Here is a 24,523-nt window from a genome sequence, read left to right on the forward strand (position 1 = left end):
GTAAGAGCCAAGCATGGATGTACTCTCATAAGGTTTAGCCTTGGCCTGATCCACAAAGGGTGTGTTCTAGAACGTAAACTATTAGGTTGGTGCAAAACTAATTGCAGTTTTGGCAATTATTTTTAACCCTTTAAACTGCAATTACTTTTGCAACAACCTAATACATTACAGTTTCCCCCCTGCCTTGAGGCAAATGAATCAGCCTTTTGTGCCTCCAATTTGTCAGTGGCTGGGCAGTGGGGAGGGCAGATTACTCCTAAATGAGGCAGCTCCCACCATTTGAGGGTAAATTCTCCAGAGTCTCTGGAGAAGGGAAGAGCTGCAAGCACTTAGCAGCCAAAACTCAGAGCAGTTAGGGGACGATGTGCCAGCTTGGTCAAAGGGATCTGAACAGGACACCAGTGTACAACATGGTCAACAACTATTTATTGTTTATTGTATGCTAGGCAGTCGGCAGAAGCAGGCCTTCAGCAGCACCCACAAGTACTCTCTCCCTTTCACTAGCAAATAGGCTCAGGTTAACCCTTTTCCCCATGTCATCTTCTTCCCCCTACAACTCCTACCCAGACTTTCCCACAAGACAGGCCTAAGCAGACCATGTCCTCCCTGCTCCTAATTACTGTTTACTTTCAAATCCAGCTGCAACTCAAATTGAAACTCTTTCTACACGCCATTATCCTATGGGGGAGACCCATCTCCAGAGCAACTAGGAATTGGTACACATACTGCTTGGACCACAATTATTAATTCAACTTGGTCCAATTCCTTCTATGGACGTAGCTGCCCTCATTCTTGTGGGGGCAGAAAATAAACAGTGCACAGTCTGGCCAGTCTTCTCTATTCCACTAAGGTCCCTCTGCCTTCACCTCAAGACGTGACTGACCAACAGTTTCTCCTGAATTGACAAATTGAACTCCTTTTTCTAATAACTAACCTTGATGCTAGTAGAATCAAAACAAAACAAAAAAGTGGAGTATGTTTCATGGAGAAGTTGTAGATTGAGTAAGACAGCAGGAACACATACCATCCAGCCTCTGAATCCCAATTTTGCCAAAACACCTAAGTCAATTTCTTTTCAAAAGGTTTAATACTTACAATGGGAACAATGACCGGAGCGTTCTAGTGGCTAGGACAATCATTTCTAGGAAAGGTTCATTGCTGAGGTACCAAAATAGGTATCATGCTGAAGAGTTCTCTTCTCCTTTACCTGTGCTCTTCCCTGAATAGATAAGCTGTCAAACAAGGCGGAAACTACAAATAAAGCTTGTATCTACTGCATTCATGAGGCTTTTCTCAGTGTCAATGTTCTGAGATTCAAATGAGTGCCTGAAGGCTTTCCTTCATCCACCTCATCTGTGGGTTCTCGTCTACATGCTCAAGCATGAAGATGCTAATGGAAGCATTTCTCAACAGGAATATCTATTTACTGTTCTCCAGTGTTCCTAAGTTTTAACTGAAGAGTTTCAATGTATCTGTAGGTTTGAGGGTTAAGCTGGCAAAACTGCTTGAAGTTGTTATTACATTCATTATACAAGTAGGGTTTCACTTCAGGAAGACTTCTCTAAAATTAAGTAAGAGCTATGCTACAATAGAAGCATCTACACACTTAAGGTACTTATGGAATCTGTCCTCTCATGACTTCTCAGATGTTTGAAGAGGCTACAACTCCAACTGAAACTCATCCCACATTCTTTACACTGAAAGGGTTTCTCACCAGTGTGGATTCGCTGATGTTGATTAAGATGTGACTTCAGAGTGAAGCCTCTGCCGCATTCATTACATTGATGGGATTTTATGTTGGAATAGGTTTTTTGGTGTTTTTTTATGTGGGAACACTGGTCAACATTTTCTCTACATATATCACATTTATAGGTTTTCTCTGCAGTATGAGTTCTGTAATGCTGAATAAGGTCAGAACTATAACTAAAATCTTTGCCACATATATCACACTTGTAAGGCTGTTCTTGTAACTCAATCTTCTTATCTTCAATCACTGTTAAGTTCCAACTATATGCTTCCTCACAAATGCCATTTTTTTCATTTTTCTGACCCATGTGGAGCACCTGATGTTCAATGAGGCTCACATACTGAAAAAAGATTTCTCCACATTCATGACACTGATGGGATTTCTCTCTGGAGTGGAGTCTCAGATGCCCAGCAAGGTGTGAACGCCTCCCAAAGCCTTTTCCACACTCATTACACTTAAAGGGTCTCTCCCCACTGTGCACACTCTGATGCTGAACAAGATGGGACCTCACTCTAAACGCTTTCCCACATAAATGACACGTATACGGCTTTTCACCGGTGTGGACTCGCTGATGTTGAGTTAGATGCACACGTTGATTGTAGCTTTTCCCACACTCATCACACCTAAATGGTTTCTCCCCAGTGTGTATTCGCTGATGTTGAATAAGATGGGCGCTCTGAATAAAGCTTTTTCCACATACATTACATTTATGTGGTCTCTCTCCTGTGGAGGACTTTTTGTGGACATATGTGACTTCATTGCAATTTATCCTCTTTAAAGAGGGTTGTCCTAGTATCTCTTTCATGGGAATTACCTGCTTTCTTTCCAACTTGCCTTCTCCAAAATCTTGAACTTGAGAAACATTTCTTTGGGTTCTTCCAGAGAGTTCCATGTCCGCTTCTGAAAATTCTGAAATTTTCTTCTTATTTCTTTTGTCGCTGCCTGAAAAACATAAAGAGGAAATGCAAATGTCATCAATTATTTTACAGAACAAAAATAAACTGTCAGGAAAAAGAGGATAATCAAATGAAACTATGATGTAATAGGAGGAACAAAGGGGGATGCATGTGTGTACTTGATGCTAACAGGAATGAAAAAACCGTTTGGTATTTGTCCAGTGAAAGAACAAGACAAAGAAGAGGCTTATCCAGAAGGGTGGTAAGAATTATGGGAGTTAGGCAATCACAGGGATCAGCAAAGCACTTTTATTATATGGGAAAGCGAGATAGGAATTCTGAAATGGGAGAGGAGGTAGAATATGTGGAAGGGGTCATGACCACAACGTGAGTTAGGCAGACAGAATGAGATAGAACAGAAATACACAACTGGATGGTGAGAACTGACAAAAACTGCAAGAATGGGAAGCAAAGGATTATGAAGGGTATATGGAATTGGAAGAATACCTGGTTAGAAGCCAGGAAAAGAGAAATGAGCCAGTATAAAATATTGTCAAGAGGGTAGGTGATGTGTCAGTCTCGGCTCTCTTCAACCTTAGCCGACACTGCAGCTTCAGCTTCCGTCCCATGGCACCCCATACTTCTATGAAAATGCTCATCACTCTCAGCATCTGCTACGTCTACCAGACCAACAGCTTCACAGGGGCATGAACTGCATCTGTTCTGTTCACTGTGTATTCCCAGCACCCAGCACTAGAGGCTCTCAATAAATATGGCTGGAAGAACACACAAAGTATCCTTCTTTTGATCAAAGAAATGGGGGGAGGTAGGTGAAAATTAACTAGGAAACTAGTCAGAAGAACAATTGCAGGGAAGATGTAATAGAAAAGACCTTGTTTTAAAGCAATTGTTTTCCAAGCCCAGTAGAAAGAGGTGGCAGTGGTTGTCAATGTGAATGACAAGCAGCTGGGCTCGAGGACATCAAAAGCATAACTGAAAAATAAATACTGTGGCCAGTCTTAGAATTTTCTGAAGAATGTTAATAAGAGCCATTAAGTTCAGAGCACAATTTAATGTAATCTCATCCTATAAAAGTCACTTAACGAGATTAAAAAAAAAAGTAAACAAACAGGAAAATAACAATCTTATTCATACCAAATTTATGAAAATTAATACAGCAAAGAATTCTCTTCTGCTTATTCAACCTGTTAAAATTTTTCTTTGATAACCCTGGAAGAATTTTAGTACAACAGATACTCTTGTATGTGGTACAATTGTTTTAAAAAGCAATTTAGCAATATGTATGAAGAGCCATAAAGATGTTTTTGGCCTTTCATCTACTAATCTCACTTCTGGGCATTTATTTTATGAAAATAATCCTGAATATAGAAAAAAGCATAAGCAAAGTTACCAGGACAAAAGAGAAAAAATTAGAAGTTCAACAGGGGAACAGCTGAGTAAATTATGATGCCTCCACACAATGGCAGATTGTCAAAAATAACAAACATGTCTCCACAGTGGCAGACTGTCAAAAATAACAAATAGGAGGGCCAAGCAACATTGGAAAAAGTGTATGTCTAATATTTAATTGTACCCTATGAGTACAACTATGTAAAAATAAGCTTATGAAAAAGGATAGGAGGTTCAAATATATGGTGATGGAAGGAGAACTGACTCTGGGTGGTGAACACACAATGTGATATATAGATGATGTAATACAGAATTGTACACCTGAAATCTATGTAAGTTTACTAACCATTGTCACCCCAATAAAATTTTAAAAAAAGAAAAGGGAAGAAAAATGACAAGAGGGAATACCCTATATAATAATAGTCTATTAGTTAGGATGGTGAGATTATGGGTGATTTTTTTCTTCTCCCAATTTTTTTCCTCCAAACTTCCTGTACGATTATTCCAGCATTTTAAAGTGAAATAACTAAATTGGGGAAAGAGGGAAAAAAGCAAGTAAAAGCCAAAATCCTCATTTACTATAATAGAAAGTCAAGCAAATTTAAAATATGGAATTGGGAGGGGCAACCAAGATGGCGCAGTAGGTAAAATGCTGTGCTTACCTTCTCTCACAACCACATCAAAATTACAACTAATCTACAAAACAACCATTATTGAGAATCACCTGAAGTCAAGCTGACTGAAGTCTTTCAACTTAGGATGCACAGAAGAAGCCACCTCCAGACTGATAGGAAGGGCAGAGACGAGGAATGGGCTGGTCCCACACCTGTGAGTGGCCATCAAAGATCGGGAGGGATATTTCGGCTGTGGAGGTCCCCCCCGCCCCCCCAGAAGAGCAAGAGGTCCCAGCCCTAACCCAGCCCTGGGTTCCAGTGCTGGGGAGAGAAGTCCCCATAATTTCTGGTTGTGAAAACCAGTGGAGATTGTGACTGAGTGAGACTGAGGGCAGCTGCGCTCTAAGGTGCTCCTCTTAAAGGGACCACACACAGACTTACCCACCAATGGAATCACTCACTCTAAGCTCCAGTGCTAGGGCAGGGGCTAGAGAGGTGGCAGGGACATATGGAGAGGAACTGAGTTGTCTGGCGGCTGATGGGCTGGAGAGGCGGCTTTCATTTGGACAGAGGAGCTCACAGAGGCCACTGTTTCTTTGCTGAGTCTTCCCCCTTCCTCGCATGTGGACACATAGCCGCCATATCTGAATCTCTGCCATTTGTTCTCCATATCCGGTGATTGGAGACCTGGCCTCGCCCAACTTTCGGGCACACCCAGGTCGCTTCCAGTGGCTTTTTTATGCAGACTGCCAACCTTGACTCAAGCTGCAGATTCTCTCAAAGGTTTGTGGAACCCAGACAAACAGCATCTCGCTTGAGCGTGTTCTGTGCCTCTGGCTGAGCAGCCTTAAGTACAGCACTAGTGGAAGCCAGCCTTGGTTCGTGGCTTGGCCTCTCAAGGTGCTTCCAAGCACAGCATGGCTGGCAGCCATCTGCGGATTTCTTTGTGGCTCCAGCCAGGAGGCCCCGGGTGGGGCACTGGGTTGTGGCTGAACTTGACCTACAGCGGATCCCCTCCAAGGTGGTGCCCCCAGTGGCCAGCTTCAAAATGAGCTGGAGTATTACCCAGCTGCCTCCAAGTATGACACACCTAAGGGGCCGATTGGGCAGGCACCAGAGTCCTGCTGAGGCAGATCCTGCTCTGTAAGATCAGCCCCTGCACAACAACTCTTCCACTGTCATCAAGGCCAGTCCTCACAAACAGTGAGTGAGCCCAAGAGTCAGTCCCTCACATTGATGTGCAATTATCAGCCAAGGCTCAACTACAAGAGGAGGCCACACACAACCCACACAAGGGACACACCTGGAGCGCATGGCTCAGGTGACCGGAAAGACTGTGCCACTGAACCCCACAGCACACCTACTACATAAGGCCACAAGACATAGCAGCCCTACCTTATACATAGAAACAAGCACATAGTGTCAGCCAAAATGGGAAGACAAAGAACATATCCCAAATAAAACAACAGAACAAAACTCCAGAAAAAGAACTAAGTGAAACGGAGATAAGCAATCTATCAGATGCAGAGTTCCAAACACTGGTTATAAAAATGCTCAGTGATCTCTGGGAGAACTTCAACAGAGAAATAGGAAGCATAAAAATGGAGATGGAGGGCCGGCCCAGCGGCTTAGGCAGTTGGAGCTCCGTGCTTCTAACTCCAAAGGCTGCCAGTTCAATTCCCACATGGGCCAGTGGGCTCTCAACCACAAGGTTGCCCAGTTCAACTCCTCCAAATCCCGCAAGGGATGGTGGGCTCGGCTCCCTGCAACTAAGATTGAACATGGCACCTTGAGCTGAGCTGCCTCCCAGATAGCTCACTTGATTGGAGCACGGGCTCTCAACCACAAGGCTGCCAGTTCGATTCCTCGAGTCCTGCAAGGGATGGTGGGCAGCGCCCCCTGCAACTAAGATTGAACATGGCACCTTGAGCTGAGCTGCTGCTGAGCTCCCAGATGGCTCAGTTGGTTGGAGCACATCCTCTCAACCACAAGGTTGCGTTCGATTCCCGCAAGGGATGGTGGGCTGCGCCCCCTGCCTCTAGCAACGGCAACTGCACCTGAAGCTGACCGGCACCCTCCACAACTAAGATTGAAAGGACAACTTGACTTGGAAAAAAAGTCCTGGAAATACACACTGTACCCCAATAAAGTCCTGTTCCCCTTCCCCAATAAAATCTTTTCAAAAAAAATTATTGAAAAAAAAAAAAATGGAGATGGAAATAATGAAAAAGAACCAGTCAGAAATAAGGATACAATAATGGAAATGAAGAATATATTGCAGGGAATCAACAGTGGATTAGATGAAGCAGAGGATCCAACCAGCGATATAGAAGGTAAAGTAGCAGAAAACCCCCAACCAGAACAGCAAAATGAAAAAAGAATCCAAAAAATTGAGGACAGTTTAAGGGGCCTCTGGGACAATATCAAGTGTACCTATATTCACAGCATAGGGGTACCAGAAGGAGAAGAGAGCAAGGAATTGCAAACCTATTTGAAGAAATAATGACAGAAAACTTCCCTAACCTGGTGAAGGAAATAAACATACAAGCTCGGAAGTGCACAGGGTCCCAAACAAGATAAACCCAAAGAGGCCAACACCAAGACACATCATAATTAAAATGCCAAAGGTTAAAGACAAACAGACAATCTTAAAAGCAGCAAGAGAAAAGCAGTTAATTACCTACAAGGGAGCCCCCATAAGACTAGCAGCTGATTTCTCAACAGAAACTTTGCAGGCAAGAAGGAAGTGGCAGAAAATATTCCAAGTGATGAAAAATGACATACAACCAAGATTACTCTACCCAGCAAAGCTATCATTTAGGATTAAAGGACAGATAAGGAGCTTCCCAGACAAGAAAACGCTGAAGGAGTTCATCACCACCAAACCAGTATTACAAGGAATCTTAGAGGGATTTCTTTAAGATAGGAGGGGTGGTAAGGATGGGTGAAAGGGGAAGGGATTAAGAAGTACAAATTGGTTGTTACACAGTAGTCATGGGAATATAGGGCATAGCATAAGAAATATAGTCAATAATACTATAATAACTAGGTATGTGCCAGATGGGTACTAGATCTATCAGGGTGATAGATGGGAATGGGGTTGGAGGCAGGGTGAAAAAGGTGAAGGTATTAAGAAATACAAATTGGTAGTTAATACAGTATGAGGAATATAATCAACAATGTTGTAAAGATCATGTAAGATGCCATATGGGCACTGGACTTATCAGGGGATAACTTCATAGACTGTGTCCAATGCACTACACACCTGAAGCTGAAGAAGAAGAATATTGAATGTCAACTATAATTAAATATACAGGTATATATAGTCACAGGATGTGGAGTACAACATAGGGAAGATAGTCAATGGTATTGCAACAGCTATATAAGACGTCAGAGAGACAGTAGCTTGGGGAAGGGGAGTTATCACTTTATGAGGGGTTTAAATGTCTATTATGTTGGTTTGTACACCTGAAACTAATTAAAAAATAATAATCATAAAAAATAAAATATGGAATTACCAGAAGAAATAGAGCTGAAAACAAGTACCTCTGGGGAAAGGGAAGTTGTGAAGATGGGGGGAGGGCATAGGGTTTTGCCTACTAATTTGACAATTAAAGAATAAATAATAATAAAATAGACTGTAATCTTTGCTCCATCCTACTGCTCCCAGCATCACAATCCATCAGTGCTATCATTCTAAGCTAATCAAATAATGTTTGCCTCCATTTATTCTCCGATACAAAGTCCTCACACGTACATCTTTGGGATTTTTCTCGAAAGTGGCGCTTCAGGTGCTCAATCAGATGGGAGTGCCGACCGAAGTTCTTCCCGCATTCGGTACATCCATAAGGTCTCTCTCCACTGTGGACACTGTGGTGCTGGACGAGGTGGGAGCTCACACGGAAGGCTTTTCCACACACCTGACATTTGTAGGGTTTCTCACCGGTGTGGACTCGCTGATGCTGAGTAAGGTGTACACGCTGATTATAGCTTTTCCCACATTCACCACACTTAAATGGTTTTTCCCCAGTGTGGATTCGCCGATGTTGAATGAAGTTTGAGGCTTGAAGGAAAAATTTACCACAATCATTACATTTGTGACCTCTCTCGGCATTTGTGTTTTGCTTATGGTTAATGTCTGTGATGGCACCAAAATCTCTTTTCTGGGAAGGGTTCTGCCTTGACTTGCCCACAGTGGGGCTTACCTGCCACCTTTCTACCATGCTGTGAAGGTCACTAACTTCTCCAAACTCTTGACTCTGGGGAACATTTCTTTCAGAGCTTCCTGATGTCATCCAGTGCGATTCAGCTTCATCAGAAATGTGCTTTACTATGAGTTCCACATTGTCATTTCTGGACTCATAATCTGAAATAACAGGAGGAAAATTTAGCTATTTCCTGCATTAAAAGAAAAAAAAAGGCCTAAGGGATACAGAATCACTATATGAAACCAACATGAGTGCATGACTTTACAAAATGACTTTACAATACAGGGATGGGATAAAGAATATTTAAGCAGGAGACTGAGACAGGCTAAAAAAGAAAGAGCTGGCAAGAATGGCTCAGAGATGAGACTGGGAGAGTGGTCATTCTATTTAATGAAGATGACATCCTCTTGGTATGCTTCTTACATACAGTACCTGTTTGTGAATATCTGAGCAATATTAGCTAGTCTTAATTAAATCTGACATCAGGTTACACAGCTAACCCAGTGTTCACCTTCCTCTTCCTGTTTAGTCATAGCTTGGGGAAGAAAAGGGATCTTTCTAGCTTTTTCAATCCCCAAAGAATCTTAGTTTGGTATGAATTAGTCTAAAGGGAAAAAGGCATTCTTTCTACACGCAGAGAAGACCTACTACTGTCAAGAGCTAGCTTAATACTCAATAGTCATTGATGAATACAGATGTTTAAGAGACTACAATCAGTTTCCTGTGTAACTGAATCAGCAACATATATTTCACTCAAAACACTAACATTTAAAATGGTTTGCAAAGACAAATCTTCAGTAGTTAACAAAAAAATAGGGAATATTAATGTTTAAATGCTAGAGAGATAGGTCATGGCCTACTGAGAATTTTCTAACAATTTTTTTTGTAAAAATAAAAGCTGTTTTCAAATATCACATAATAATGGTAATAAAAGCCAACATTTGCTGAACACATACTATGGACCAGGCACTATGCCTTTAAGTGTTTTACAATTTTATGGCATTTAATCATTAAAATGACCCTTTGAGGTAGATAGTATTATTATCTTTTTTTGACAGAGGGAGAAGTTATAATTCTTGTACCATGAAGACAACTTTAATTTTAATTTATCTTCTAACCATTTTTACTTAATTATCTTCCTAAATAGAAGTTTTAATAGAAACAAACATGTAAACAAACAAAAAAGCTCTATCACAAAACCAGACTTCTTACATGTCTTTTCCTCCCGCATTCAACTAGGCAGGTAATCTCGACTATTGTAATATTTCATTTTCTCTTTCATTCACATCTACGCATGCTCACACATTTTATTCTTCTTAGAATTCTGTCCCATTCAACAAGTCAAACAAGCTCATGTCTTTCTTTTTCTGGGGGTGAATATGAAAAAAATCAGATTAGCCCAATGCACCTCTTTGAGGCAATTAACAATTGTCCTTTTCCAGAGAAGGTGATTATACAGGTTGTTATACCAATCAGTTTACAAATTTGCTTTTTTCCTCTTCCTCCATCTCTTCTCCACATATATGACAAGCTTTCTGTTGATTCTCCTGGTTTATCTGTATATTTGTCAGATAACTCAATAGCTCAGCTGAACTCACAGCTCAATGCTATGCCTGGCTGCTGAGTGATGCAATGTGTGTGTGTGATGGGGGGCAATGGTTTACAAAAACACCCAACTAGGCAGATTTGGTGCTTTATAAACTCATGCTCTTCAACCTAACTGGTGCCTTGTCTAGAATCCTATGTTTCTAAGGTTGGCTAGTTTCCCTACTCATTTTTCTCAGAAACTACATCAAAAGGTCTCCATTATGATCTCCAAGATACATCACTGTATTTAAAAATTGAATAGTATGGGGGCGGCTGGATGGCTCAGCTGGTTAGAGCGCAAGCTCTGAATGACAAGGTTGCCGATTGGATTCCTACATGGGCCAGTGAGCTGCGCCCTCTACAACTAGATTGAAAACAACGAGCTGCCACTGAGCTTCCTGAAGGGTGGCCCAATGGCTCAGTTGGTTAGAGTGTGAGCTCTCAACAACAGGTTGCTGGTTCAATTCCCGCATCGGATGGTGGGCTGTGCCTCCCGCAACTAAAGACTGAAAATGGCAACTGGTTTGGACCTGAGCTGTACCCTCCACAACTAGATTGAAAGACGACTTTGAGCTGATGGGCCCAGGAGAAACACACAGTTCCCCAATATTCCCCAATAAAAACATATTTTAAAAAAACAGAATATGTATGGTACACTATCATTTTGCACAAACTTGTATATACACAGAATATGTCTAGATACAATAAAAAAATTAGCAATAGTCACTGCCTCGGTGAGGGACTAGGAGATCGGGGGGAGGTGACTCACTTTTCATGTTATACTCATTTATACTATTTAAATATATATATACACACATTTATATATATATATATATATATATATATATATATATATATTTTTTTTTTTTTTTTTTTTTTTTTTTTTTTACTAGGTGCAGGCATGACCTTTTTAAAATCAAAGTTCTCCACTACATTTACCTCTACTGCACCACCTATTCCATCACCTGCTCACTCTCAACAGGTGACTGTGTCTTCTATTTCAGGAAGGTCAAAGTTATCCAGTCAAGAACTCGTTGAATATCTTATAACCACAACTATAAACTTGCTAGCAGCCTTATTCTTTCCCCCTCCCTTCGTCTCACAGTGGAAAAACTGTCTCTCTCCTAGCCAAAGTCAATCCTTCCTCCTGCACCCTGGATCTCACCCTGCCATCGATTTTCCAGGGACCTCCCTACATCAATTATACATTCTTCCTTGCCCCAACATTTCAAACTCACTCTTTACTAGGTCTTTTCCAGTGGCATTTAAGTATGCTTAAAATTTCTATTAAAAATAAAATAACACACAAAAATAATCCATCCATCTAATCCTTGCATTCTTTCAGTGACCAGCCCTCTCTCTCTTCCCCTGCGTAGACAAAGTTCCTGAAAGTTTATCTATAAGAACTTTCTCAAATTCCTCTCCTTTGCAATCTTCAATGAACTGTGTCTCGTTCCCAAACATCTCAAGCCACTCCATGGAAACAGCTGTTTCCAAGATTCATTTCCAAGATTCATTTGATTATTTTCTTCCCATAGAAATGAAAAAGGCAGAAACCACTGAACATGTTCTTAATGTAGAAGAGTATACTGAGTGTAAGAGTAATAATAGATAATGAAAAGAAAAAAATCAGAAAGCAAGAATTTAAAACTGCTTGGACAATGGTATACAAAAGAACTGTGCCAATAACCTCCAACTCTGAAACCCATCAAATACCTGTAAAGTAATAGAAAAAGAAAACAATACTAATAGACTCAAATTAGACAAGTGAGGTTTTTGAATTTAATTTAAAAAGAGAATGAAAAATATTGCATTAAATACACGACATAAATAATTCCTTGAAAGACCACTAGATCTCAATAGACAAATAACCAGGGGGCATGTACAAATAAATCAATGAAAAGGAATACAAATATATACAGATATAAATAGTAACAAAAGAAATGGAAACTTTAAAAGAGCAAGAGTCAGTTTTATACTTTTAAATAAAAGCCTGTGAATGAATAAAATCACTTAGATAACATAAACTGGTATAATGCTTTTCAAAAGAAATCTGGCATTATCAAGTATTTCATCTAAAGTCTACCAATGTGCCTGACATATAGTGGTTCTTCTAAAAGAATTCATTCAAAAGAAGCTAAAAGCTATAAGCTGCAAAATTTTGCTATAGTGCTGAAATTTTTATAATTGATCCAGACAGCACAATCAAATATTAGTTTCCAGGTTCATAACTTAGTTAGAAATAGGTGCAAAAATCTCATTTGGGGGGGCAAAATTCAAGAAGGGATACAACATGTAAAGTGTAGATGCCAACAGGGCAAACATCAAAAAATAGGTACCAGTGATCTAAGAATGGTAACAGAGTGAACAACTAGCCATCCATGCATTAGAAAGAAAAGAATGAATGCTATTGAGATGTTGTAATGATAACTATAATAAACAGTTATTCAGCAAAGTCTGAGATGCTTTCACACATGAGAATTACTCAGTTAAGAATTATTCAATTTGTCAAGGAATAGAATACAATAACTACTACAGATCTGTTAAAATTCAAACTTGTTAGTTTTACGCTCTTTTACTTTAAAGCAGTAAAAAGATAGAATTTGCTGGCACACAGATACTATCCCCCAAGTATTATCAGTCTTCAGTCATACCCTTATTATGATGGAAAGAATCAGAATAAGCTGAATGGAAAAAAAAAACACGTAGATTTACTCTTTCACAGAAAAAAATAAGCAAAGTCATAACAATGAAAACATACATGCTTTTATAAGATGTACTAGAAATATTCTTTAAAACAAAATTAAGATGTCCTAATCCATGCAGACGAAACAAGTCTTACCCATGGAAGTAACACTCTCATAATTCTCCTTCCTGTCATCCCTATAGAGGGACTTCTGGGACTGGTCCAAATGTCCCCATTCCTCCAGGATGAAGGAAACAGCCATATCAGCCACATCTTCAATTTTCACCAACTTCTGAAACACGAGACCTCCACTAAATTCCCATTCCCTATGTTCAAATTTGGAGTGAGGGGAAGAACTGTGAGCGTTAAGGAAAGAAGTAGAGGGAGGGACTACTCTTCAAAGAGGTTAGGGGAGTACTGGGTAGAACGAAAAAGTTACTGAAGTATGAACCCAAGATGGGCCTGGTCTCCAATTAGAGAGACAGAACTCCTGATAAAGATTCAGGATTAAGGCAGCTACTTGTCCAAGAATAGACATGGGTCCTCATAGCAGGCACAGGGACGCCAGCTCACCTGGGACCCAGCTGAGAGAAGTGAGGCTGTCAGCTCCTGGCTGTCCTTCAGGGGAAGGGGAGAAACTTGGAGAGCAGGAAGGGCTGAGGGGGGAGAAAAAGAGGTGTCAGTGAGAATATCTTTGCCCAGTTCCGGTTGCCATCATGTTCCGCTTTTGCTCAAGAATCCACAATGGAACCCTGATATATCAAGGCCAAATTCTTCTGCTTGGCTCTCAAGACTCTCAACATTCCAGTCCCTCCCCCACCTACCCTATACTCACCCTTCTCCCCAAAACACTGGACTCCCTATTTTGGTCAGGCGAATCCCTGCTGCTGACTTCAGATTGTGCCATCGCCCTATAAGGATGCACTCTACTCTGCCAGATTGAACCTAGTCATCTCAAAGAATAACCCAAGTCCCACAGCGTCCATGGAGCTGAAGCCCTGCCCAGAACCCAGAGCTTCTCAAGCTTTAATGTGTAAACAATTCACCTGGGGGCCTTGGTACAGGGCAGATTGTGGCTCAATAAGTCTGGGGTGGCCCCCATATTTTGCACTTCTAACAAGCTCCCGGGTGCTATTGGTAGTGCTGCTCCTTGAACCACACTTTGATTAGCAAGGCCTTAGCCCACATTCTCTCCCTTTAAGGAATTACTGTGGTTGTTTTATAGTCAGCCAATCAGTATGTATTATTAAGTCTACTCTGTGTGTTATAGGAATAGGCAGATAAAGCAATTCTTGCCTCCCAAAACTTCACTGTCTAATGGGGAGGACAGACACATAAGCCTTACTTACTTCCAGAATAGGGTAAAGAATACTATACTTGAAGTTAACTCTAGTTCCCATAGGAACACAGAGGCAGGGACACCTGCGTGGAGAGCGGGAGGTGGGAGCATCAGGAAAGCCTTCCTACAGGAAGTATGGGTGGGTGAGGTAAGGATAAGAGTGCTTTGCAGGCAGAGTGAATAATGTGCAATGCCTGGAGGGTCTATTCTCTAGAGCTGGTGACCATCTGACTCTCTGCTGTCACCTCTGCTTGTTCTTTGTCCAAGATTCATGGTGTACCCTGATCTCACTGTCTACGTGTGCCCCAATTTGGACAAATCCACTTGGTTTTAACTTTTAACCCCATGGTTTACACCTTGCTATGGTTTCCCCAGTTCTGGAGATGTATGCAGCATATATAGCTTGCTTACGTCCAAGGAACAGGAAGTAATGAGCAACGACACAAAAAGGAGGAGACAATGGTTATGGATGAAAGCCAAAAACAGAGACAGGGTCTGAAACCAGGAGCGTGGCTAAAGAGTCAAAAGACGACTTGAAGAAAGGGATGAATGTAGTCTATGCTCAAACAGTAATTTTGATTACCGACTACATTCCAATTGTAATTGGGATTATTATAAGAATTACATTTCAAATAATTCCACTTATTTTTTGAAGTTCCTGTGAAACCTGTTGTTTCTTTAGCTTTCAAGTAAATGACTAGCCCCTCTCAAGCTCAAGAGTCCCAGGGGCAGAAGACCAGCCCTCAGTGCTATCAAAGAAAGGCATGAGGAATACAGCTTCCCCCAGAGTATTAAAAACAAACAAACAAAAAAACCATAGTAATTTTGTTAAAATAAAGAAACTGGCTAGGATCTGGCTAACAGGCAGAGAAGAGAAGCAGCACCTAGAAACAGACAAAAAGAGTAACCTGATGTAATGAGACTCTGCACGTGGAGGGAAGATGACATGGTTTAAGGAGGATAAGATTCTGCTACTTGGGAGGGATTGATGGTAAAGCAAAGGCAGGCTGGCTCAGAATGGGATAAAAGTGTAGATTTAGAGCCAGACTGCTTAGGTTAAAATGCAAGCTCTGTCATACTAACTTTTCGACCCTGAACAAATTACTTAACCTTTCTAGGCCTCAGCTTCTTAATTTCTAACATGAGGGTAACAGCAATATCTATTCATTCCACTGGGTTAGTGTGCGCATTAACCCTCTGCTTGCCAACCAGGCCTAGTAAACAATTTGGGGTTTTGGGTTCCTGCTTTGAACAGTTTTAACTATTTTTAAAGACTAGAATTACATGACTTATATTCCTTTACAGGCCTTCTGAAGAACAAAAAGAAAATTCATTTTAGTATTATTAAAAAATAGAGTAAAACTCATTCTATCTTGTAATCTCCACATGGATCTGCTGGACCCTTTTACACATCCAGGATACATTTTGGGATCTGAGTGATTTTATTTTTCCTATATCATGAAACATTTTTCTATTTCATCATTCTAGGAATTATTTCATTTTTACTATCATTATTCATTAATTATTCCTAATGAGAGCATAAAAGACTAAAATAGTAAGAAAATGGTAAAAGAAAGGAAATACTTAGGATCACGCAATATTGAAATACATCATCATTCTTCACTATTTCCTAAGTATTAAGTGCATTGCCCAGAGTTTTGCATCATCTTCAAGATGGTATAAGACTGTTGACACCAGCTTTTAGCTTTCATTGAGCATAGCTGAGAATTCAGAATTTTTCATTTCCCACCCATGTTGGAAAAGAGAAAAAAATTTGCAGCAGAAAACATTTCACTATTAGATGAATGAGAAAATGATGGAGAGACAGGGAACAGTGTGCTCTCTAATGAAAACGATGAAACTGAAAGTATAAGGGGAATCTTAGAATGAGTCTACAAATGATAATATCCTAGATGAATTTTCTCAAACTCAAGAATCAATGATAAACACTTTATTTCTAATTTCATAAAAGGAATATGACCATCTCATCCAGTGAATCATTCAACATGAAGGACTTCATCACATAATACTTTACAAGATTCTGGACCATCCCATTTTGCGAAAAGGACAGTATTGTATGGCAGTATTCTTTCATTTTTATGTTGTTTCCATTATCAAAATATACCTGATACACAAAGGTTTAATTCTTATTAAAATTTCTTTAAAAATTTGTTTTCATTATCTTTTGATTCTTCTTCTGCAAATTACATATAAATTGACTTAAATATTAAAATAAATAAACAGAAAGGACCTACTGGCAGATGGTGACAGTGAAGACTTCTCTTCCTGATACACTGAAGGTTTAATGAATTCCTGTAAGTAAAGCTTAGAGCAATTTCTGACACATACGTAGTAAGTACCATAGAGTTAATAGCTGCTGTTGCTGCTGCTTTTGTTATTATCACCACAGTGAAGGGAAAGCTGGAAAAGATTAGACCCATGGGACATGTCATGTGAAAGACCTGACCACTAAAGGGAACCTAGAAGAAAGCCTGGGGCCAAACAGGAAATACAGGTTCACGATTCCTGACTCACAATTCTGAAATCCCAAAGTTCTAAATATCAAAGGTTATTTCTTTCATTAAGTTAGGCATTGAACTAATTTGACAACAAAACCTGACCAGAACATATATGAAGCTATTCAAAGATTTTATTTAATCTTACTGTAAATATGCATACGTCACTGCCGAAATATTAATGTATGTGATTATGGAGTACCACCTCAAATCCTGTTGATAGTGTAATATATGGCATATGAATCATATTGCCTTACTAAATCTGAAAAATTCGGAATTCTAAAATATATCTGATAACAAGAGCTTCTGATTAGAGATTACACACTTGTGGATATATAGCATCATAAATAAGACACTTAGCTGTTCATAATCCCTCCATGATGTTATCTAATACAGATTAATAAAACAATAAAGGGAGGGAAGGTGAGAAAGAGAAAGAACAAATGCTCTAAAGGTCATTGTGAAGCACTGCTTGAAATAAGATGTCAATGTGAATGAGTAGCCAGAAACGAATGCAATTAGGAACTGGAAAGCTTTCTTTATATAAGCATCAAGACAACAAAATCTATGAGGTAGAGTCTGAGAACGCTTGTAAAACAATATGATACTTTTCTAAAACAATTTTGTAGCTCTTTTAACAGTACCTGTATAGTTGTCATCTGCATTCTAGCTTTTGAACAGAACTGTGGTACAGTTCCTAGACATCCTATAAGCTGACCTCTCTTTTAACACCAGGGACTCAATTCCAGGTCCCCGCCCTTCCCAGCCTCCAGATTCTACTGAGGGCAGAGACGCTGCCCAGCCTGAAGTCTCTCTGTTACAGACACCGCTTACCCACGTGGCCAGGGCACCCACTCTCTAGCCACATCTATTTCACTGAATTAGAGAGCCTCACCATTTTCCTCCAGATGATCAGGCTTCTGTGGCGTTTGTTCAGGCTGGGGGTCCAGAGACAGGAGCGGCTGACTGAAGGACTCTTGCACGGCTCCTGGTGGCACCATCTTCTGAGAAAGGACTTCAGGACATGCCACAATCTAACAACCACAACCACACCAATCAGTACATTACTGAGAAGGCTATTAAAGAGTCCAATAAACTCACATTATTCTTCCATTCACCCCTTTACCAAATATTTAATGTGAGTCTATAATGAGCCAGACACTGATTATACAATGACTTAACAAACATGGTTTATGTCTAGTTGAAGACGACTTCCATTAAACATATCAACATACAAATACATAATTACAAACTGTGTTATATTTGAGAAAGGAGAAGAAAGTGGTGTCATGAGACAGAATAGATAAGACCTACTTAGGATTGGCTGGCCAGCGAAGACTTTTCTGAGGAAGTGTCACCTAAGTAAACACCTAAAGGATGAAAGACGCCAGCCAGGACAAAAGTAAGAAGTGTTGCAGGCAGACAGAACTGCATAAGCAAGGACTCTCAGGCAGAAAGCATGTGTTTGGCACAGTCAAGGAATCCTAAGAAGATCAGTGTGAGTCAAGTTCAGCGAAGGCGGGAGAGAGGTGAGAAAGGAGGTTGGAAGGGTCGATTGTAGGACTCAGGAAGCCACACTTGGTCCCCTAGCAGAACACCAAAACTGGAGCTAATTCATGTCCAACGTGCTGCAGTCCTCCATCTTTCTGTTCTGGGCTCTTCCTCAACCCTAGGGTACATACAAGTACTCTGCCACAACCAGTCTCTAGAATCTGCCTATTCTGGAAGGTGCCACTAGCACAGAGGCATCCTAGCAGGTAACAAGATAGAATCGTCATCTCCCTCCCCCCTCATGTTTCAGAACACTCTAGATTTTAACTGTCCTAGTACTGGCAAAATGTGGTACAGGAGTTACGTTAAGAAGCAGCTGCAAACAGTTGTGGCAAATATCACTTCGCATGGAAATCTATGGTCTTGTGTGCACACTCAGAACAAGAGTTAAGATGATGCCAATTATGTCAAAAGGCACGTAGGCACCAAAGAATCAAAGCAGCCGTTGATGTCCCCTAAGACTAGGACAGAGAAACCAAGGAGGAGGGGTAAGGATAAAGCCTGGGACACGAACTGTCTGGAGATAAAGTTGAGGAACAATGTCGGGGATACAGAAGGTAGGCAGAGAGAAAGACAAAGTGTGCTGTGGGGGCTCATGGGAAACCCCCTCTCTGGGCCTCAAATCCTCATGACCACTAAGAAATGATTTTTCTCTGTCCCTTCCAAAGATGGGCTGCATATCACACTGAGAGAGGTAAACGTGTAATATCTGCTGTAAATCCTCCATTAAAAAATTGCTTTCGTTTTAACCTATGCTTTTGAATATTTATTACTATTGAAAAATAGGAAATAGTTCATCTATTAAATCCTAAATTAGGTTTTAAAAAGGAATAACTATAATAATTAGATGTCACCATGAACCTTTACTTTCTGTAAAGCAAGACAAAGGTTTGAACATCCCCGCCTGCAGGACGATTATTCCGCAGAGCTGCAGGGTCTGGCTGCAGGTCATCAGCAACTCTCTCCACTGCCCACTTGCCTCATGGAGTGAGCTAACCAGCTGAGGAGCTTAAGGCTGTTCTAAAATGTTGAAATACCCCTTACCCAGAGGTGAAGGATAATGAATGAGACTGATACCTTCCACTGAAGTGCAATTGCTCTGAAGAAGAGGGAAATTCTCTAACTTCAAACTCTTGTACCCCTACGATCCCATGTGTTTTGTTTCTTTGCTATGAAAGGAAAATGAAAGTTTAAGAGATGATGAGCCTAGCAACAAGAGGAAGGTAGAGGGTCAGGTTAAAAATGAGTAACAAAGTACAAGAAGACGTAACAACATAAAGATTTGGTTCCTCTCTAGATTAACATATGATCTAATGGAATCCAAACAAAAATACCAATAGGATTTTTGGGGTAGTGAAAACAAAATAAGTAATTCTCAAGTTCGTAAGAAAAAAAGAAAATATTGAAAAATAATTTGGAAGAAGGAAGGGTTGCCCTAACAAATACCAAAGCCCTTGATAGAGCTGAAATAATTAAAATACTGATACATGGACAATAAGATCAATAAAATAGGATAAAAAGACCAGAAATGGACCCAAACACACGCAGAAATTTGGTATGTAATAAAAATGGCATTTTATTCAGAGAGGAAAATGGTGGGTTCCTATACACGTTGCTGGGGCAACTGGGTAGACAGCTGGAAAAAAATACAGTTGTAACCATATCAAACACCGTAAACCAAAAGGAATTCCAGATGGATCAATAACTTAAAAGTACAAAAAAAAAAAAAAAAAAAATGAAGAAGAAACTATGAAAAAAACTCTCTTATAATATTGTAGTGTTAAGGCCTTTCTAAGTAAAGCACAAAACCCAAAAACCATAAATTGAAAGATTTAAACTGACTGCATAGAAATTTTAAAACCCTGCAAAGCAAAAATCTCCATAAGCAAAGACAAACAACAACGTGGGAAAACAACACTTGCAACATAGACGACAGACACAGTGCTTACTTTTTCTAATAGGTAAATAATATGAACAGATAATTCACAAAAAAAGGTATAGGCATAGCCCTTTAAAACTTGTACTATGGTCAAACTCACTCATGTAAGATAAATGCATATTAAAATCGCACCAAAATGGAATACTGCATCTTTCAGATTGGCAATAATCAAAAAGTTAAGATAACATTGTGTCATCAGGCTGTGGGCAAAAAATTTCTCTCATACATTACTGTTGGAATATAAATTGGTATAACCTCTATGGAGGACAATCTGTCAACAGCTGTCAAAATTACAAATGCATATGGCCTCTGAGCCAATTGGACTTCTCAGCATTCATTCTACAATTAATGATGTACATAAAGGATATTAATTGCAGCAAAGCTGTTTATAGTAAAACTTCAGAAATAATCTAAAGGAACAACTTAAATAGCCCTCAACAGGAGTTCAATTATGGTACATCCATACAATGGAATATAATGCAGTTTCAGAGTGAGGCTGCTCTATCTGCACTAACATGGAACAAACCAAGATATAAGAAAAAAGCAAGAGGCAGAAATGTGCAGTGATTTTAAAACATTTGTTTTTCTTAAGCATGTCATGTACATATATGCTTATATAGAGAGTAGAGAATATCTCTGTAAGGATATACATGTATCATGTAACAACGGTTGTCTCTGGTGAGGAGAACTAGGCAGCTTGGGGAGTTAGGGGTGGGAGGGAAACTTACTTTTCATTACAACCTTATGTACCTTTTGAATTTTGTATCATGTCACTCAAAAAATAAATACAGTAATTTTATAAATAAATAAAATCGCAGATTGTCTTCTCCAGGTTAACACACTGGATACTGCTTCTCATTGCTGGAGTGGCAGGAAATCTCCACAGTGTACCTAATCCCAGGAGAACAAAAGAATATGAATGAAGCACCAGAGCGCTAAAGATCTCACCCCTGCTCAGCAGCTCCTAACTTTCTTCCTCTCTTTCCTCATTGCTCTGTCTCCACTCACCTGTTGTCGGCGTTCCTCTAGTTCTCTCTGTATATTTTCTACCACAGCCACAGCCTCTTCTCCGTTTTCTGGGTGATGTTCTCTCACCCAGGTCTGGAACTCTTCAGGCAGGATGGTGAGGAACTGCTCCAGCACCAGCAGCTCCAGGATCTGCTCCTTGGTGTGGATCTCCGGCCTCAGCCACTCACAGCAGAGCACCCGGAGCTGGCTGAGCGCCTCCCTGGGGCCTGATGCCTCATGGTACTGGAAATGCTTGAAGCGCTGGTAAAAAGTCTCAAATACTGGCGGATTGTACTCCTGCATCCAGGTGCAGTCTTCTTCCACCTTTACTATTATAAGGTCTTCTTGCTCTTGTGAAGTCTCGGCTGGAGGGTCCAAGTCTGTAACTTCCCCAGATTCTGTCATTATCATTCCAACTCCAGAGGGATGTCTCTCCAGGTTAGCTGTGTTACACTGATCAAATGTTTTCTGCTCTTTAAGATCTTCTGAAGGACGCTTTCATTAGTGTACAACCTACTGATGTATTGGAAATCATTATTAGCAAAGAGATGACAAAGAGGTCATCTATACTGAAGAGGGCAACTCAACAGAGTAATTGACTTAAAAATAGGGACTACAAGGCAGCCGTCACTCCACCCATAAAATAGTTAATAGAGAGTATTTCTAACTTTTAAAAAATGGAAATGAGAGCCATAAAAATCTGACATCAGGACCAACCAACACAATTTTAGTAGTAAAGAACATTAAATTTCATATAAATAAAAGGACAAGACTTACTAACTAGTCCAGACGCAGTAGTTCCTTCTCTCTACCATAAGCCAAACTTAAGTCAGAACATGGGTCAAAAACATCACACTGGTCAAAATTGGTCCTGTCCTTCAAGCCACAGGAGCCTGACAGACCAACGGGAGACTTCATTGGTCCCGAGGGGAAGCAGGTTTGTAAGTACATATCTGGACCTGGATTCCTTGGAATCGACCCTGACCCGGTAGACACGGAGACCGGCCCGGTCAAGGTTAGGGACAGGACTACCGCCTGGACACAAAGCCCATTTCTTTCCTCAAGGCCCCAGTCTCGGGGAGCTCTCCTGGAAGACCAAGCTCCCGCAATCAAGGTTCAGAAGACGGGTTTCTTCTTACAAACCGAGAGAAAACCGAAGCCCACAGTTCACAACACTTCCTCGCCGGAAGTAAGCAAGTCCAAGCTTTCACAGTCCAACCGGGTTGAGCCAAAAATCCCACCCCAGAGAGCACTTCCGGGTCCTCTCTAGGAACCCCGGAGGTCCTCTCCTCGTATCGGGTGGGAGGTGCCCGCCCCAGGCCCCGCCCCGGAGGGGCTGAGGGCCAATCAGCGGGGAGATGGGGCGCCGACCCGGGATCCCAGTCCTACCTCCCGAAACTGGGCTGTTCCCAGCCCACCGAACCGCAGGGTCAGCGTCACTAGATCGGCGGAGAAAACGGAGGTACCTTCCTTCCCCACCCAACCCCAAGGCCATTTAAACAGACTGGGCTCCTCCCCTTTCCTTAGAGTGCGGACAGTGTGCAGAGCCTTAAATGTCCAGAGCCGTTGCTAAGGCAACAGTTGCTAGTATTTGATTGGCCGTGGAACTTGCGCTCCCCCACCCTCAACATTCTGCGCCCCAATTCGAAGTAGGTCCGTGCCTTTCTGCGAGATCGCAACACTCGTTTCTCTTCAATTTTGGACCTTTCGGTTTCTTCACCTGAATCTCACCACCCCTGCACCCTTTCTCCAGACACACCCACCTCTTTACCACCGCAGTCAGCTCTCTGGGCCGAAATCTCCGTCCTCAGACTCGCGAATCGCGGGAGCCAGCGGCTCCCGGGACTACATATCCCAGGAAGTCCCGCGCGGACCATTCCTGCTAACCAATAGAGCCATGGCTCTTCATGCAGCCTCAGTTTCGCGGGCCTATCCGAACGCGGGAGGGCAGGGAGGCGTTTCCTTGGGCGCCTCTTGCTTAAAGGCGGTGTGTGGGGAAGTCCATTGCCCTCCTGACTGGGGAAAGTAGGGGTAGCCCTGCATACCTGTGAAGAAAGGGGAGTCAGCTAAGGGGATCTCATCCTTAATAATTTCTTATTTTTGTATCCGTTTACAAAGCTGTTCGACAGGATAAGACTATCACCTCTCTTTCACGCGTCGCCAAAATGAGGCTCACCGACTCCACTCTATGAGTCAGAAGGCACACATCCTTGGATACCCCTGGAGAATTATTTTTTTAGTGTGTGGGATGAATTTTCACTCAATCCAGGATGGGTTTTGAGACTATCCTGCTAGCGCTGTGGTCTACCTTATGGGAATGAAAAAAATTCAGAAACTCCCCTGCTATCTCCAGGGAGACTTTGAGCTGGAGAGGCTTAAATTGACACTTCAGTATGTTTGGTGCATTGTACCGTGTTTCCCCGAAAATGAGACCTAGCCGGACCATCAGCTCTAATGCGTCTTTTGGAGCAAAAGTTATTTTAATGTAAGACCGGGTCTTATATAATTATAATATAATATAATACCGGGTCTTATATTAATTTTGCTCCAAAAGATGCATTAGAGCTTATGTTCCGGCTAGGTCTTGTTTTTAGGGAAACATGGTAGTATTTGTATGGTTTCACTCCTTACATTTAGAACTTTGCATAGTTTCACTTTGAAACATTGGGTCCTTTGATCCATTCAGAATTTTCTTGGTGTATAGTGTGAAGTATAGATCCAACTTTATCTTTTTCCAAATCACTACCCAGTTGTCCCAACATTTATGAAAAAGTCTAACTTTCCCCCCCATTGGTTTGTGATTATGCCTTTATCATACATTAAATGTGTATGTTTTGTGGTCTGTTTCTAGATTTTCTATTCTGTTGCATTGGTCTATTTGTTTATGGATTTGCTAATACCATGTTGTTTTAATTTATTGAGGATTAATAATTGGTTTTAATATCTCTTAGGGCAAATGCCCACAATTGTGTTTCTTTTTCAAAGTATTATTGCTTCTTTATTTTTTCCAAATTGACTTCAG

General features: G+C 40.9%; 1 protein-coding gene across 13 annotated transcripts; it reads right to left on the reverse strand.

Annotated features, from left to right (window-relative positions):
* Nucleotides 1-404: 404 nt before the first annotated feature.
* ZKSCAN5 (zinc finger with KRAB and SCAN domains 5) lies at nt 405-23,433 on the reverse strand. Of its 13 annotated transcripts, none has more exons than XM_074328501.1 (8): nt 22,279-22,765; nt 21,502-22,017; nt 21,222-21,384; nt 17,899-18,037; nt 13,722-13,804; nt 13,305-13,440; nt 8,425-9,033; nt 405-2,689 (listed from the first exon to the last, which is right to left on the reverse strand). In XM_074328501.1, exons 4-8 carry the CDS (start codon nt 18,002-18,004, stop codon nt 1,599-1,601), a joined length of 2,025 nt encoding a protein of 674 aa, XP_074184602.1. In that variant the 5' UTR covers nt 18,005-18,037; nt 21,222-21,384; nt 21,502-22,017; nt 22,279-22,765; the 3' UTR covers nt 405-1,598. The 13 variants fall into 13 exon arrangements, with proteins under 13 accessions (XP_074184602.1, XP_074184603.1, XP_019573897.2 ...); XM_074328502.1 differs by having other exon boundaries at nt 21,244-21,384; nt 22,279-22,764; XM_019718338.2 differs by lacking the exons at nt 21,222-21,384; nt 22,279-22,765 and adding an exon at nt 23,265-23,433 and having other exon boundaries at nt 21,502-22,014.
* Nucleotides 23,434-24,523: the final 1,090 nt, after the last annotated feature.

Source organism: Rhinolophus sinicus, linkage group LG03, assembly GCF_036562045.2.
Source record: "Rhinolophus sinicus isolate RSC01 linkage group LG03, ASM3656204v1, whole genome shotgun sequence".
NCBI lineage: Eukaryota > Metazoa > Chordata > Mammalia > Chiroptera > Rhinolophidae > Rhinolophus > Rhinolophus sinicus.

Coding starts and splice junctions, on each gene's coding strand:
- ZKSCAN5 (XM_019718338.2), bottom strand. CDS start 21,912: ATGATAATGACAGAATCTGGGGAAGTTACAGACTTGGACCCTCCAGCC. Junction 18,038..21,501: donor TAGAGGAACGCCGACAACAG/GTGAGTGGAGAC, acceptor TGTGGTTGTTAG/ATTGTGGCATGTCCTGAAGT. Junction 9,034..13,304: donor TGAGAGTGTTACTTCCATGG/GTAAGACTTGTT, acceptor CTGTTATTTCAG/ATTATGAGTCCAGAAATGAC.